Genomic DNA, 17,230 nt, shown 5'->3' with positions numbered 1-17,230 from the left:
GCTAAGTGATCACTGCGGCTCGGGCCTAATGGCATTCACTTTACGTAACAAAGGCCTTCGCTTTCATTGCATGCTAATGCATCAGCTAGGGGTCCTCTACCCACCTGTGATGCGAAACGCTCCAGTCATGTAAACGTGAGTTTTCTGAGGGGATTGAAGTTTGAAACGGTGTTTGTTGCTTCCGTCTTTCCGTTACACCTGTTGCCATGGTAGAGTCATTGTGATCAGGCCCCCTCCTTTGTGCAGTTTCGCCCTCGGCGAGTATCCAAAAAAAAGAAAGGACCTGCGACACCACGACGAACGAAACTACTGCGCACCTGAGAGCGAAATGCGCAAACCGTTGAGCCGCTGCGCAACAACTGCTCGTGGTAACATGGGCGGCGTCCTGTGCGCCTAAATAGGTGGCGTGTGAGCATGTATTTAGGAGGCCACACCATTCACTACCTTATTGGAAGGAGATGACGTTCCGGGCACGGCAAAGAATTTTCGTTCGACAATATGGCGGCGTCCGCTTTGTGAGCCGACTGTTGTCGCAAGAAGTGAATTAACATGCAGATCAATCACTAATTTTTTTTTAATTTCATTACTTAGGTAATATTGTCACGTGGTAGCGACGGTGAAGAAAGCAGCAATACGGTGGAATACAAGACTAGCTTTTATTGGGCGAACCTGTGCCCACAAAAACAGGCTACACTTATAGCACTACGATAGCGGCGAACACGGTCGGCGATCGTCGGGAATCTGATCAGCGGGTCAAGCGCGTCGGCTTTTATAGAGCAGTCGTCGAATGTTCCAGACTAATCGTTCGGACCCGCGTGCCTTCCACAAAGTTCTACACCATTCGCGTCACGCGATGAAATCAGATAACATAAGGTTCGGCGACAACAGACAGCGGATAGAAGCATCGATAACTTTCCAGAAACTTCGGATACATGCAGGCGCGTCCCACGCTATGCGATTACATTTGTTAGGCGGCGAAACGTGGTTGCCCGATAAAGATAAGCACACGTGTCAATATATTGCCCAATAACAAAAGGTCGCGAACGTGGCCACCAGTCCCCGTTTTCCCGTTGGTGTGCAGTTAGTAAACAACGTAAAAAGAAACCGTATTTTTACGCACTGTAAGCAGTAGCTTTGGCTGACTTAGATATATGCGTGCTCTAAAAAACTCTATGTGATCATAATTATTCTATGGCAATCCACAATGATAACTTTGATAGCCTTAGTGTTGTCTAATATGCCAGCCGTCACTGCGTAGTTGACGGCTGGCACGAAATAAGCTACTGATAATAAAGCCATTTTCAGTACATGAAAATAAAAGGAAGGAGACGGAAAGCTGAATTCTGCTAAGTGTTCCTTCGCTGTAACCGTCGATAAAGAAATTTTTCTGAAGAAACACGGTTTCCATGCAGCAGCAATCTGGTAGTAGTAATAGTCCACAATAATGCTTTTCCAGCAAATATTTGCCATGCTTCAGCTACGAATTCGATACCTGAGAAGACAGTGTCCATGACCAAGAACGCTTCATAACAGAATGTTTGCTATTACCTTAACTGTTTACAAACAATTTGAAAACGTATAAAAGGTGATACGATATGTATCTAACAAGCACACCTTGTTGACAAAACTTTTTGGGTTGAAACATTATAGTGTATTGGTGAGAGTCTGCATTGGCAATGATAACGTGAGAGGTTATTTATATCTTTGCTTACCTGAGCCTTCAGTTGTTCTCACGAGGTTGTACATTCCTTCCTCGTTACTAAATGCTGCTAAACCCTGTTTAATGGACATCCTGAAAAAATGAAATAAGAAAGAATATTTCTAAAACATTACTCCTTGTCGTTATTACATAAAAAAATCGCAGTCATTCTTTCCACACAGAACATATGACATTTTTGTTCACAGCAGTATCTTTCTTGAGAACAGCATTTTCGGCGTGGTGGCTGACAACAAAATTATTTTGATAGAACCCGCCCTTACTCATTTAGCAAAAATTCAAAGGCAACCCGTTGTCTCATTTTGCATGCATCCTTTACTCATGTCACAATTCGCGAGTCAGCCTGAAAGCAATAAGCAACAACTTTACACAATGAGTCATGCTACATTACCCAAGCCGAAACTTTCGCACTATTGTTCAGACTTTTGTCCATATTTGTACGTTGTCTCCATCTCTCTGCCTAAACGTTTACCACCAATCCGGAAACCTGAAATTCCTTTCCGACAGCACTCGGCAGCAGCCTTGTCATGACAGTGACCAACTGCAGCACAGATCGTCTCTGGTGCCTCGCATCGCTGACCTCACATTTGATTACATTTGGGGCTGCTGCGCAAACACTTCTATTCCCATTCTGTCAGTTTTCTCCGCATGTGAGCGAGAAGTGTGAGGGCGTGCATTGTCCTGATGCAACAGCAGTATTTGTGGCGTTCTCGTATCGTGAAACGAGCAATTAGGCTTCAGAAGAGTTTCAGTGCAACGAGAAACAGCACGTTTCAATCATCTGCCGAACTGCACTGTTCGTTATTTCAAGCATTCTAATTGATGTGCTGTTGCTCGTCTTCAGCCCCGGCTTTCCCAGGGCGACCACTCTAAGGCTCATCTTCACTGCTCACTTGACCATGTTTAGAATGCCTGACTCACCTTCGCGGATTTCTCGATCTCCTATCCCCGTCAACGTACGCAAACTTAAGCCAGGTATGAATTTTTACGGCTGAAATTTGCTCTTTCACCGGCGCACGCTACTACAATGAGATATCGCTTGCTGTTACTTTGTTTAATGCACTATTGGCTTGCTCATTGAACATGTTGATGCCGAATTTCCGTCAGTAATTTCGAAAGGGATGGCGCCACTTTAAACATGCTTTAGGTGCACACCCACCTGAATGAAATGCACCATTGTAGGTACAATCGGCTTGGCGTTGCGGTCCATGTGCCCCGTGCTTTCGCGAGCCCCTCACCGTTATATGCATACATATTTCCCAGTCTTTTCACTCATTAGCGCAAGGTTCTTTTCTCTCAGAGTCTATTTCTTACGCATTCTACGTGTCACACTATCAGTGAATCCCCACTGCTTCTTGTTAATTTTAAAAAGAAACAAACCTTGAGCTAACAGTGTGTCGGCCCATCATCACACCACTATGAACGGTTCCGTGTGAGGAGATGGTAGAACATTCTTTTAAATTTAAGGAACATGGAAGCCCATGTTCAATGAGCGCACGTAGTTTGGGTGGCTCTTCCATGAATGTATCTTGAGTAGTGCCTTACCATTTGCTGGCCGCGTGATTCCAGAACTTCACAATTTGTTTCGCTGTGTGGGTCTTGTTGTTCTTGTGGATGGTCGTGGTTGTTAGGCAGTCCGATATATTATTTCCCAACGGATCGTAATTCCTTGCGATGACATGTAGAGTCACTCCAGTTTGTAAAAACTGAGCAAGACGAAAAACGTGGTTTACTTGGCATCACTAATTCACAGTGAGATAACTGGATATTTCAGTGCACGTGCTTGAACTGAGTATGGACTTTTTCTATGGACACAGAGCTTGAAATTCATTTTGCTCGTTTTCTACTTGCATTTCATTCTGTAATTCATGCACGCCTAAACTGCTTCACAGTACGGGCAATCTTACATTGGAAAAGTGGTGAAAGCATGTGTGAAACGGCCGGACAGGAAAGAGTGTCACGTGGTCGTTCTTCAGGTGGTTTCGTGTCTTTTCCCCCAAAAGAAATGTGAACCGACTCAACCAGCGGCAATTATTCATACGATAGAGTCTTGAAAATGTAAATGAGGGCTAAGTGACTTTCGGTATACAAAAACGCAAAGATACAGCGAAATTGTAGGCAGAGGGATTGCAAGGAGCGCATCAGAATATATGTTAAAAAGATTGTTGCCGTTTTCCGAATGTAGCACTCCCGTGAAGCCCAACCGCACGCTACAGGGGCGTGGGAAATGTGGTATTTGGCTACAATAGTTCCCAAGTTTATCTCGAAGGTCTTCCTTCACCCCGACACAACGTCATTTGCACTAAACGAATGAAAACAAAAACTAATTCAATGTCGATTCTCACCGCTCTAGTGCCCAGCAAGCAATAAAAAAACAATGTTCATTGAAAGATTAGGACCTTTAATTTTTTTTCTACTTGAAAAAAAGCCTTAGCGGCTACGCTATATGTACTATTTCAACTCCGCATGAGCACTTTATTTGAAATATCTAATAATAAAAATGCCCTTATTACAAAATGTCATGTTCGTTTATAATATGTGTACACTTTACTAGTGTTTTCTTTCTCTCGTTCATCCAGGCTGTGGTTTACCGCTCGAATGACAGACAGTTCGCCGCCATATGCCAGCCCTGAGATACCTGAGTGGCTATCACTTTACTGGGTAGCATATATGCATTGAAATATGCATTGGCCATTTTGACCACCGGTGCTCTCTCGAATTAAGCGCACACATCTATTTTACTTCTGTTTTCTTCTTTTTGTAGGCTCGGTGAGCACACTTGACAAATCAGTCAGAGCTGACAAGCTGACTTAACAATTTCAGCTGTCTGATGGCTGTGTTACCTCACAATGCACTTTTGTCGCCATTGATATTTTTTTAAAGCAAGTTAAAGTTAACGACTCAATTTTCGTAATATCCTTCAGAATGCGCACCTAATAGCCTTCAGGTTGTCATTTTTCAAGCAAATTCTGGGCGAAACTTTTACACCAAAAATCAGATGTACCTGCTAAAGGCACGCAAATACAGCTAATAGACTACGGTGTTTGTTTGCCATTATCTGTACCAAATTTCATCTCATCTGAGTTCAATTATCCCTGAGTGAACGTTGAAACCAAAGTTTGCTTCTTTTCAATACAGAAGTGCTTTCTGCGTATTACTACTACGAAGTTTTCCTTGCCGTTTGTCACAAAATACACGTTGGCTTTGGCGCTCAATTTAATAAACTAGATTGGTGCAAAAAAGTCATGACTAGTTTTAGCTTATTCACATCTAGCGCACCAATTTCTCAGCGTTCTCAGTGACATGCAAGGGTTTTTCAATAAAGATTTCTCCTAACCCACTTCACTTTGGAGTGAATAAAGGAAATTTCACACAGTACTGCACGTGAATCTCAAGTTAGAAAAAGGCATTCCGCCCTTTCCTAGCGGATATTTCAGTTTTACAGGTCAGAAGGCTGAGGAAAGCGGGAGGATGGAGCCACTGGCAAACCGGGACCGAGCAGTTGCTAGACTTCTCTTAAGTGCAACACGCCTTAAAAAATTTTTCACGAAATGAGTACGGTCCATGATACGGATGCACTGTCGTATGACATTTTAAACGCTGCCGTCGGCAATTTAAATGCTGACGGAACTGAGTCAGAACGCGTCCGATTCTCAGTCGACCTTGCGCAACCATTATTGACACAGGTGTTAACGACTTGGAAGCGGCCCTATCAGAAGAACGCCGTATAACAATTGAACAAATCGCTGAAAAGGTTACGAGCAGTAGAGTCTATATAAAATAATAATCAGGAACATCTGCCCATGTGAAACGTGCCAGTGCTTTGGTTTTCTCACTTGCCTTCCGCTATTCACAAACACGACCTACAGTCGTGAACCTTTGACCTCGTGCCTTAAGGGGAGACGTGGCATTAAAAATCTACTTCCTTGTTTCTTTATGGATTTCGATGAACATTGGCACACATATTTAGAACGTCTCCTTGATGGCTCCAAAAAAGTTCTAAAATGATACCTTGCGAATGTTTTATACAACAGAATTTTATCCTTTTAACTTTCTGGAGGGCCTACGGATCCTAAAACACAATGCATAGCTAAGCGCGTGCTGAAGGTCGTGACGTTCTTGCCCTTCTTTCCCAACACAAAATTTTTCTAACGTAATTTCCTTATGTTGCCGTCACACCAAGCACGCGTTTTGGGTGAAGAAATACCCGCCTTATAAATTTATAAAAAATCAAGATAAAAAAGCAAGAATGTCACGTCCTGCACAGTATCCTAAGAAACGTGACAAAAAGCAGTAAAATAGGCTAAATGATAACAAAGAAATCTGCTCAGGAAACTGAGCAGGAAGGCAAAAAATAACGGTTTTGAGAAAACGACTCTCAAAGTTTCACAGTCTCGTGAGTGCTCTAAAATGCACTACATTTGTAGACTTTGGTGTGTTTTGTGATGTGGGACTTCTTAGACATGTGGCACCTGACCTGGTGCGCCTTCGTTCACCTTTCTTAGTATGGCGTTCTTTACTGCGGCTCTACAAAGAGCATCGTGCCTGGGTTTCAGGCCAAAAAAAAAGTGCAGAGCTCTGTGTGAGCACGAATATAGTTCCAGTGTTCTACCTGTAGACTGCCTCATTGATAGCAGTCTCCAGTGCAATCAGTGAGGCTTTTTTTTTTCCTTTTGGCAGAATCGCCCATGTTACTGAATCAAGGCTCTCGGCAGCCATCCGGGTCATCTTCCTTTGACAATAGTTGTCGGGCTTGGGATCAGAGAGCCACTTATAGATAGGCAGCAGTACAGCTGCTAGGCGCTTCCCACCTTGTACGATGCCTCATTTCTGCAGCCAGGTGAGTGTGCCTGGCTACAGGAGTCTAGCGAACAGAGCTATGAGGTTTTCTTTATGAATGGGTGTTATGATAGCTATTATTACGAGATTACGCGCCTTTGCAAGATTACGAGATATGCCTTCGCACGAGTCCGCAATGCCGATGCGCGAAATGCCTAGCCATTGGCTCGAGGAGTTGACGCTCTATGTGCTTAGTCGCGCAGTCAGAGGCGCCGGTGTACGAAATACTTAAGCGAGGGTCCGAGGATTGCATGCGCGATGGTTGGGAATTCCGGAACACGTAGTACGGAAAGGCTTAGTCGCATGTCCGACGATTCCGTGCGCGAAGCTCGGTCGCGAAGTCCGCGTCACCGATGCTCGAAATGCTTATCCGTGGGTCTATGATGTTCCACAAACGAAGGGATCGGCCACGCTACTGCGATGTCTGCGTAGCGCAGTTTTGACATTCGTCGAGATTACGAGACTGTCTAGAGCTCCCGACATGCAAATGCCGCAAAGAGCCGAGAAAACGACACCACTACGGAGCCAACGCCGGAACAATGGCGAACTACGCTGGAGTCACGTGACGGGCGCGGCCAATTGGAGACTCCGGAACGACCTCCAATTATTTGGTTTTTGTGCGCTCGTTTCTGTATCGAGGAGATATATGAAGCGCAGGTTTGAAGACAGAAAAATGCGCATACTGACGAGACTAAGATGGCGCCGCTCGTTTGCACCGTTCCGGAGATAATGAGGCGTGAATAACATTGTTCTTTCATGATTCCGACAAACTTTTTCGCCAATTTTACTGATTCATCAAATTTTTACAGCACTTCTATGTGGTTTTCAGCAGTGTTATTTCGTAATCAGTTAGAAAAGGAGTTATAGAAACTGAAACTAGGATTTTCAAAAAAACGATTTTTTGACATTTCCTGCTATGCGAAGACCGCGTTCCCCCTTAAGAAGACCAGATGACTTTGTTGCAAATTTGGTTGCACCAGACGCAACATATATTTACTATTATGACCAAGAAAAACAATCCGAGGACACCTAATCACTTTTTATGAGTTGTGAATTCGAAAGCATTAATGCACAATTGAGTGCCGCTAAGCGGTCCTTCGAGTTTTGCGCTGCGAGTAATGCTCCATAGGGGTTCGCGCAGCCCGAGCCAGCAAGCAGCAGCAGCCTGCAGTTGCCAACGCCACATGCCACCGACGCCCTGCGCGACGAGAGACGAAGAAGCAGCGGCGGCCACCAAGGCCAGCAGGCGCGCGCAGCAGCTAAGCACAGTGGAGAGTGGAGGTGAGAGAGAGAGATAGCCCACGCCACGTCTAGCGAGAGGGAGACGATTGGATGGATGGATGGATGGATGGATGGATGGATGGATGGATGGATGTTATGAGCGTCCCCTCTGGGACGGTGCGGTGTGTTGCGCCACTCGTCGATGACAACCCGTCTCGCCCCGTGGCGTCGCGTTGATGACGAGGCGTTGCTTGATGCCCTCTCGTCTCACGCACCACCGTCTCATCTGCTCCACTCTGTTGACCCACGCTCGCGGCGTGGCAACAGGCTCCCTTTGGGGAGACACAGTTGCGACATTGTGTTTTGCACACCGCTCACGCCACCTTCAGCGATTCTTCTAGTGTCACTGTTCGCCGAGTGCCATCAAATGGTCAAAACTTGCTCCACTGCATTGCGGAGAAGCCAACACTTCGCGGCCACGGCAACACGCCGCAGGAACCAACCGACCAAGCGGGATTGACAGCGGCACTTGTTCCGCGATGCTGCTGGCCGAAAGATATGTGTTCGCAGATTTCCATTTTCTCGGTTAATTTGCGCAATAAATGTCACACGACGCACTGAAAGCTTTTGCAGTATGACGGTGTTTAAGAAAGGCGTTTCTTTTTTTCTAAGCGTGGCACTGCAAAAGTTGCATAAATCCGTGGCGTGTAAGACGCGTCAAGGATGTGCTGGAATCGTTAGAATCAACATCGTTGTGCAAGGGGGCTTGGGGGAGGCGTTGCAAAAGCATTCATGCATGCGCGCGATAACTCTCATCATTCACCTGGATTGTATGCAGCTTGCATAATTCACACACAATAAATGTTGGATGTGACAGCGCTGTTTCTTGAGAACACGCGTGCACGTCTCTCGGCTGTAACCAGCGGTGATCACATGCACGCCTAATAAGAATTATAGCTAATCTAGGAAAACTAAGAATTATATTTGACGCTTTGCGTAGGAATTGGAAAGGCTCGCACATATTGCTACCATGCACCGGTGTATGCGTTCGTCGCACGCTGCATATTCAGTAATCATTAGAAAATAAGGTATGCAAGGAAAGTCCATGCTTGTAATAATCAGGTGAGTCATGGACTTGTATTCGCAAAACGATAAAGAATGGAAAGAAAGCGAGAGATAAAAATCCCAGGGTCCTTTATGTTATCGCTAAGACGACTTGAAGGCGAAATCCCAAGTGCCGATGCATTAAACACGGACACATGACGTACACAGCCGAGGGTTGACGACAGATTTTCTGCAGAAAGTCACTGGTACCGCCGAAACGGGAACCTACTAGGATAACGTGCTGCCGAAATTGAAAGCAGCCATCAAAATCAGCAGGTTTCGCATGCTCCCAAAAGGCGTCCCGCTCCTTCTACAGCAGGCAGTCTGCCGATGATGACGCGCTCATCGCCAAAGTCATGTCGTGGCTGCTAGGCCAACTTGAGGACTTCTACGATAGTGGTATCATCACTGCAGCGACGTAAATTGATGGCAGAAGTGTGGGGGTCTCGTCGACAGCTATGTAGGTAAAGAGAAATAAATAGGCCAACATACGTGCTCCTGAACCCACAGAATGCGGGTCAGGGTAAATATTTTTGGAACGGCCCTCGTAGCAGATTACTTTAGTGAATCAGGCGTCTCCATGGATTTCTAGCTATTTCTATTACTGTTCTACACATCCATAACTCCTTGAAGACTTCGGCACGGGCTACACGTTTTACGTATATCATTGTCAGCTACTTCCGTGAGACACTATGCAATATGCCTTGTAAATTCGTGAAACCATTTACAAAGCGACAGGCGTGTACTTGAATAAGTTTTGCAGGCTCGTACACTGCGGTAACCTCTGTGTATAGCAAGACTGTTCAAGTTCGCAACTTGTACATACAGTTTCGTTCAAGGGCGAAATCGTTTTATTCTTCCCTAAGCAAAACGTATATTATAATTTTGTGTTTTAATTTATTTGCCTCATATCCAAAAAAAAAAGCAATAACTCAGTACTTACGCTCCACCCATCTAACTCTTCTTCGGCGGCGTGTCTAGCCGTGTTTACTACACCAGTAGCAAGCCAGGCGGCACACAGAATGGTCAGCGAAAGCGTAGCCTTGTCCATTTTGAAGCAGCTTTATGGATGTCTCCCTTGAAACACACTCAGATTGACCTGCATGACAGTAGGACAGTGATTAGAAGCCGGATATTTCTTATATAAGCTTTTAAGGTTCTTCTTAAAGAAAAGCGCATATTGGGAGTATTCATAATGGTACAGACATTTCAGCTACAGGAAGGGAAAAATTGAATTCGAAAGTTGAGCAGCGGGAGGTTTCTGGCATACCTTTAAAGCACTGTTGCCCGCTTTGGATGTGGTAGAAACCAAACGCTACACCTCCATACAACGAAGCTCTGCTTTAATGAAGTGTGCGTGAACAATTTTGCGTATGCTGTAAATTTACATTTTTATATAAGCTTACAATAACATAAATAATTTAAAAAGTGTTTCGTGCTTTAGTAAATGTCTGAAATATCTCATCGTACTTTGCCAAACACGACATTCTTAGAGCGGGTCAATAGGGAGGCATTCACCACGTAGATAACCCTATGCTTTCCCATAGATTGCAGCTGGACACGCTCCAAACATTGTTCAAGAAGCGTGTTTGCTTGCCTAATCACTATGTGTACGCGCGTGCGCGCGCGCGCGCGTGTGTGTGTGTGTGTGTGTGTGTGTGTGTGTGTGTGTGTGTGTGTGTGTGTGTGTGTGTGTGTGCGTGCTTGCGTGTGCGTGCGTGTGTGTGTGTGTGTGTGCGTGTGCGTGTGCGTGCGTGCGTGCGTGTGCGTGCGTGTGCGTGTGTGTGTGTGTGTGTGTGTGTGTGTGTGTGTGTGTGTGTGTGTGTGTGTGTGTGTGTGTGTGTGTGTGTGTGTGTGTGTGTGTGTGTGTGTGTGTGTCAACTGGCAATTTGGCAACTGTCTAAACTAACACCAGGCACTCCCGTTCGGTACTAGAAAAATTCCTCTCGGCGGGTGCCTACCCATACCGATAGTAGAGAAAATCCGGGTACTAGGAATGATGATAGAGCATAAGGGTGGCAATGGCGAAGCACTTCGCAAGATAACGGCAAAGGCCGCCAGCACGATGCAGCTCATTCGACGCATCACCAACAAACACGCGCGCATGCGCGAAGGCAGCGTCATGCGACTCATACAAGCCTTCGTCATTTCTCAGATAAGGTACACGGCAGCGTTTCACAACTGGACGGTTGCGGAAAAAAACAAGCTCAACGCGCTCATACGCAAGGCGTACAAATGTGCGTTGGGACTTGCGCCTGGAGTTAGCACCACCAAGCTCTTAGAACTAGGCCTACACAATACGCTCGAAGAACTCGTGGAGGCGCAACAAGTGTCCCAACTTGAACGCCTATCCAAGACGCGCCCGGGCAGACACGTCCTTGAAAATATCGGCATCACATACCACTCGCAACACGGCGTCAAAGTAGACATTCCAAGACCCATACGCGAGCAACTATACGTACCCCCATTGCCTCGCAACATGCACCCTCAACACCACACGGGGAGGCGTAAAGCCAGGGCAAAACACATGAACAAGAGTTACTCTAACGACAAGGAGGCGGTCTTCACCGACGCAGCCCGCTATCGAGACAGGAAGAGTTTCGTGGCGGCAGTTACTAGCCACTGAGGCAACCACCTCACGAGCGTCACCGTGAACACGGCACATGCCGAAGCGGCAGAGGAAGCGGCCATAGTACTGGCCCTCACACAAACCAAAGCTACATACGTGATCTGCGACTCGCAAACGGCAATTCGCAATTTTGCAAATGGGCGCATCTCGCAAGAGGCGTATCAGATACTCCAGCGAGATCCCATACACCAGGGAGAGGCCGACGCTGATCACCGAAGGCATTTGCTATGGATCCCGGCACACACTGGAATGAGCACCCCCAACGAAGCGGCTCACGGCGTTGCTCGAGGCCTGACTCACCGAGCAGCATCGGAGGAAGAGCCCCCGCGGGGTACTGCAAACGTCTGAGCATGGGAGGATCGTATGACCAGTTTTCACGACATCACGGCACACTACCAATTACAAAGACGCATATACCCATTCCCTCACGCTAGGTTAGACAGGACGCAAGCAGTACACTTCAGACAATTACAAACAGACTCTTACAGAAACCCCAGACTCACGGACGCCATGTATCCAGACATGTACACTACAAACAGATGCACATCGTGTGGCGAGGTTGCCACACTAAATCACATGTTATGGGAGTGTCGGGACCTAACAAACAAGTCGGGCAGTGCCGACCCCTCCGTCTCTTCCACCGCCAGCCTCCGGTCACGCTGGATGACCGCACTGCTCAGCTCTGACCTGACAGCACAACTCTGGGCCGTCCAGCGAGCCGAGGAAGCCGCTTCGAGGCAAGGTCCCGGAACCGCGTCCGCGGCGGGTGCCCAGACACACTAAAAAGACGCCGGACTCAAATCTTGTTGATTTGAAATAAAAGTCTACGCTCTCTCTCTCTCGACGGGTGACAGTAGGTGGCTGGCGTATGAAATTACGTGCTCGGCGTTATGCTGCCACTGAAAAAGCAGCGCCCCAATTCCATGGCCACTGGAACCCGTGTGAAGTTCGGTCGCGGCAGATGGATCATAATGAGCCAGCAATGGAGGAGCCGCGAGCAATTCTACGAGAGCGGAGAAGGCTTTGATTTGAGCGAGGGCCCATGTGAAAGCAACGTCCTATTTAAGTAAGTCGGCGAGCGGGCGAGCAGTTGCGGTGAAATTCTTGATAAAACGACAGAAATACGAGCATAGTCCAACAAAGCTTCTTACGTCAGTGGCGGAAGACAGAACAGGAATGTTCTGGACAGCGTAAATCTTGTCACTGTCGGGTTGAACGCCAGCGGCACTGACGATATGGCCAAGAACGGTTATTTGACGACGTCCAAAGTGGTACTTTGATTAGTTCAATTGCAGGCCGGCGCGTCGGAAAACAGAAAGAATAGCTGATTGACACGTTAAATGACGCGTAAAAGTCGGTCGAAAGACCATGACATTGTCTAGATAACATAGACATGTGGACCATTTGTAGCCGCCAAGTAAGGAGTCCATCATTCTTTCGAAAGTTGCCAGGGCACCACAAAGGCCGAACAGCCTAACGTCGAATTAGCAGAGGCCTTCAGGTGTTACGAAGACAGTTTTATCACGGTCCATGTCATCTATCGAGATTTGCCAATAGCCTGATCGGAGGACTATCAATGAAAAGTACTTGGCTCCGTGCAAGCAGTCCAAGGCGCCATCAATACGCGGCAAGGGGTAGACATCCTTGCGTGTGATTTTGTTGAGGTGTCTGTAATCCATACAAAAGCGCCAACTGTCTTCCTTCTTGTTGACAAGGACAACAGGGGATGCCCACGCACGGCGAGATGGCGCGATAACGCCTTTAGTCAACATCTTGTCGACTACTAGCTGTATCACTTGTCGTTCAACATGTAAAACGCGGTACGGCCGGCGGCGTATCGGATTGGCGTCTCCGGTGTAAATACGATGGGCTACCACCGATGTCTGGGCTAAAGGGCGGCCGTCAAGGTAAAAAATGTCACGGTAAGTTTCGAAGACCTGACGGAGGTCAGCAGCTTGTGCCGGAAGAAGATCAGGTGCAATCACCTTGCCAAGTTCATCTGTGAGGGTCGGTGGATCGGATGTTTTTGTAGAGGGCGACGGAATTTCATCGTCACGAGCCGATATCTCGCAGTCGTTCACAGGGTGGATGTCGCCCAAAGACATGCCTCTGAGATGAATTCAAGTCAAGCAGTTAAATTAAGGAGAGGGAGCGAAGTCTGACTGCCTGTAACAGTGAGCACAGTATGGGGAACGGCCACATTTCTTTCAAGCGGTATGTCAGCGGTGGGACATAGTACATAGATGCCGTCAGGAGCAGACGAGAACGACAATAGAGTGACGTATGTAGTGTCTTCAGGCGACAGACGGACACCTTCGGGAGAGCATAACCGCGGCTGTGTGACAGGTGGACCATAGCAGCCATAGGCAGTTCAAGGTGAATGACAATAGACGCGCAATAAAAGAGGGCTGAATGGGACAATAAAAAGACTAAGCCGAGTATAACGTCGTCAGGGCATTATTACAAAACGGTAAACAAAACAGTCGTGGCAACCTTCACCAGGAAGAACTCTAGTATGGTAGCTAGCTCGGCGAGTAGATACATCGGCGAATCGGTAAGTAGTAATTCACCGTTCCGAATAGAGGGTGTCCCAACTATCATGCACCAAGATTTAAAATCACGCAAATGCCACGTAGCTGAACAGAACCAAGGTAATGTTGTGCCGTCGCTTGAGGATACTCAGATTATTTCTTCCATTCCACCTAATTACATCACTAGCCTTAATTAATGAAGCAACTTCTCAAATATTATAAATAGATTAAAAGTGTCGATAAGCAACTTGCAGAGCAACACGAAAAATTCCCGGCATAGCTTTCTCCTGCTCAATACGTGCTACATAAAAGTGTTTTCCGAGCGTGAAAGCAGCCAGCAGATAAACGCAAAATTGCCGAAAATGACTCGAAAATCAACTTTACCGATATATATATATATATATATATATATATATATAAACGAGAAGAAAGGGGGTTAACCGAGGGGCCCGATTTTTATTAGTCATATCATAAGAAGCCAACAAGCACTGACACCAAGGGCAACATAGGGGAAACTATAGGGGAATATACACTTCTATGTTCTTTCCCCTATGTTGTCCTTGGTATCAGTGTTTGTTGGCTTCTTATGATATGACTGTATATATATATATATATATATATATATATATATATATATATATATATATATATATATATATATATATATATATATATATATATATATATATATATATATATATATATACATATATATATACGCAGATTCTAACCTAGACGCCAAAGGCCCTTCCTGCTTTACTTCCCCTCTTATCTTGGTTCTTTCTATACACTGGGGGTACTTGTTGAGTTATATTTGACAGGAGATGCAAATACATTCGTTGGCAAGGGGATCTGTTTCTGCATATTCGTGGTACTGATTATTATTTCAAGCGAAAATATACACTTCTTCTTCTTCCCATCCTTCGCGCTGCCCTGTACCTTTCATGTCTTCGCGTTACGCGTGCGATGCTCAGAGCATCGCACGCGTAATGCGAAGACGTGGATTCGTATCCCACCTACAGTCAGTTGTTCTTTCACCCACTATCGTTTCCATAATTTATCATTTTTTTAATTCAATTAGTAAGTACAAGTAGTTTCCCCTCAGTGGCTTGCGATTGATAAAAATTGGGCCCCTCGGTTCCCTGTCTTGTCATTGATATATATATATCATAGGGTACTGTACTCATAGGGTACAGACGACGCAAGAGCAGTAGCCGCTCTCTGCAAAATACTAGCATGATTCCTAACAACTTACGCCGAAGCACGCATGCTTCGCAATGTTCTCCTCAGGCATGAACCTGAACTTGTCGCCACCCCGTCACTTTCTCAGCGGAAGCGGCGCAACTACTACTGGCATAATGTAACGATTGTATTCCACTGGAATTCGTCGCCGTGATTCGCCAGTGTTTCAAGAAGCGCGCCACCGACGTTATCGGTGGGATTATGTAGCAGTGAACGGTGGGTGAAAAGGGTGACATGGGATTCGGCGAAAAAAATCACTAGGATATACCTGCCTAATTTAAGCGCTGTTATTAATACTCGGCAGAATTGAGGGCACAGCCGCCATGGAGCATGAGCAGTATGCTAGTAACATGATGCCCTTACAAAAATGGTTGTTGAATTTGCATTGTTGATGTGTTGTACTATCATTGATTCAATGGAAACTCCACAATATTTCAACGTTGATTGAGCCCCCACAATGCTAGTTCACCAATATCTTTATTGAAATAATATGAAATATTATGAAAGTAATCAAATAATACTAATTTTCCATTGTGAAAAACCAACAACTGACCGATAAAGAGGCGACATGCAATTTACGGGAAAAAAGCACTACAATCCCTTTGCTTAAGCTAGACCATGAAATGGCGTAATTAAGCTGCCAGAGCTTCAAGAAATTATTAAAAATTTTGTTGCACAGGCACTTCTACGTTCAAGTGCAGAATAAAGGCCACTGCAAAATAATGTACTCTTTGAGTATTGACCCACTGCAGCGCCAAATGCACAGTTTCTGGAGTAGTTCAGCTTGCTTTAATCAATGTGAATGTTGCAATGCGTGCTATAACTGCAATGGAAGATCTGAAAAAGTTGAGTGCAGGTGTTGCAGTGTAAAGCTTCAACATTGTACTACCAAGGAGAGAATATGTACATCCCACTGTTCAAGGTATACACAGAAAGTGGCGATGCAGTGTACTGCAGGGCCACATTGGGTGAGGCAAATTAGTACACAATAGCAAAAGAAAATCTATCCTTATCGGTGTGTACATACTGTGCGCATTGAAATTATCAAAAACGGCTGGCATTATGCTGGTCCTTACAGCTCTCGAAGCTGTTACGAAGGTGTCAGTATAGTGAAGCCAAAGTGCATGTCTGATTAAGTACTCTTGTGGGAATAAATGGTCTTCCCAATATTTGCACAAGTCGTGAAATTTTATTCTAAAACAGGCACCAAAGCACTTGTAGTGTTTATACTACTTCTGTGTCCTTGTGCTTCAATCTACCTTTATCACGGAACTGTATCGACTCGCTCAAATGTCAGCCTTGCCGAAGTTCTATACTTTTTTCAAGGACAGGAAGCCATGTGTGCATTTCTAAGTATAATGTTATGCATCTCTTGCTACATACGGGTGGGAGAAGGCGGGGGATGGGGAGAGGTGGCCACCTCCTCCCCCCACCTTCCCTATTGGTGGATACAGACAGACACCCTGCAAGAAAACAGTGGCAGCGTTCTCCATGTTTACTTCTCTCTGCCCACGTGTAGGCTTGCGCTGTAAGCACAAACTTACGCTTTCCACTGTGCGCGAACTAACCACTGAGTGCGTATTTTGTTGCGCTAATGCCCCTCATCAGTTACCATGGCTGGCGTCGGCAGACGTAGCTTTATGTCTTCCTCAATGCATGCAGACGCACGCAGAATACTGACAGGTAACCGGTTTTTGAACTTTTGTTTCTAGCCTATCGGTACGTCGATGCACGGATCCTACTAGTGCTTACCAAAATGTCTAGCGATACAGAGCCTGCGGAATAGCGACCTCGTGTAAATTTATACTAATACATTACGGCAAGATGTGCAACGAAATGCATTGTAAGTGCATTCACACCACCGATTGGCAGAGGTCAAGCGACCAATTACAATGATGATGACGATATTTATTGGCATCAAAACCCTTTCAAACATTGTGGAGACAA

The 17,230-nt window shown here is 45.8% G+C and overlaps 1 protein-coding gene across 3 annotated transcripts in view; it reads right to left on the bottom strand.

The window, feature by feature from the left end:
• LOC126533982 (uncharacterized) overlaps positions 1–17,230 on the bottom strand; it is a 47,084-nt gene that overhangs the window by 22,765 nt on the left and 7,089 nt on the right. For 2 of the 3 annotated variants that reach the window (XM_050181199.3, XM_055072525.2), the window contains exons 2-4: positions 9,825–9,980; positions 3,263–3,423; positions 1,713–1,792 (exon numbers count right to left, since the gene is read on the bottom strand). In XM_050181199.3, coding sequence (XP_050037156.2) covers positions 1,713–1,792; positions 3,263–3,423; positions 9,825–9,932 — 349 coding nt within the window. In that variant the 5' untranslated portion in view covers positions 9,933–9,980. The remainder of the gene's footprint in view (positions 1–1,712; positions 1,793–3,262; positions 3,424–9,824; positions 9,981–17,230) is intronic. The other variant, XM_055072526.2, reaches the window with a different exon arrangement.

The sequence above is a fragment of the Dermacentor andersoni genome, chromosome 7 (genome assembly GCF_023375885.2).
Source record: "Dermacentor andersoni chromosome 7, qqDerAnde1_hic_scaffold, whole genome shotgun sequence".
NCBI lineage: Eukaryota > Metazoa > Arthropoda > Arachnida > Ixodida > Ixodidae > Dermacentor > Dermacentor andersoni.
The sequence above is the reverse complement of the archived record's forward strand: the minus strand, read 5'-3'. Positions and strand labels throughout refer to the sequence as shown.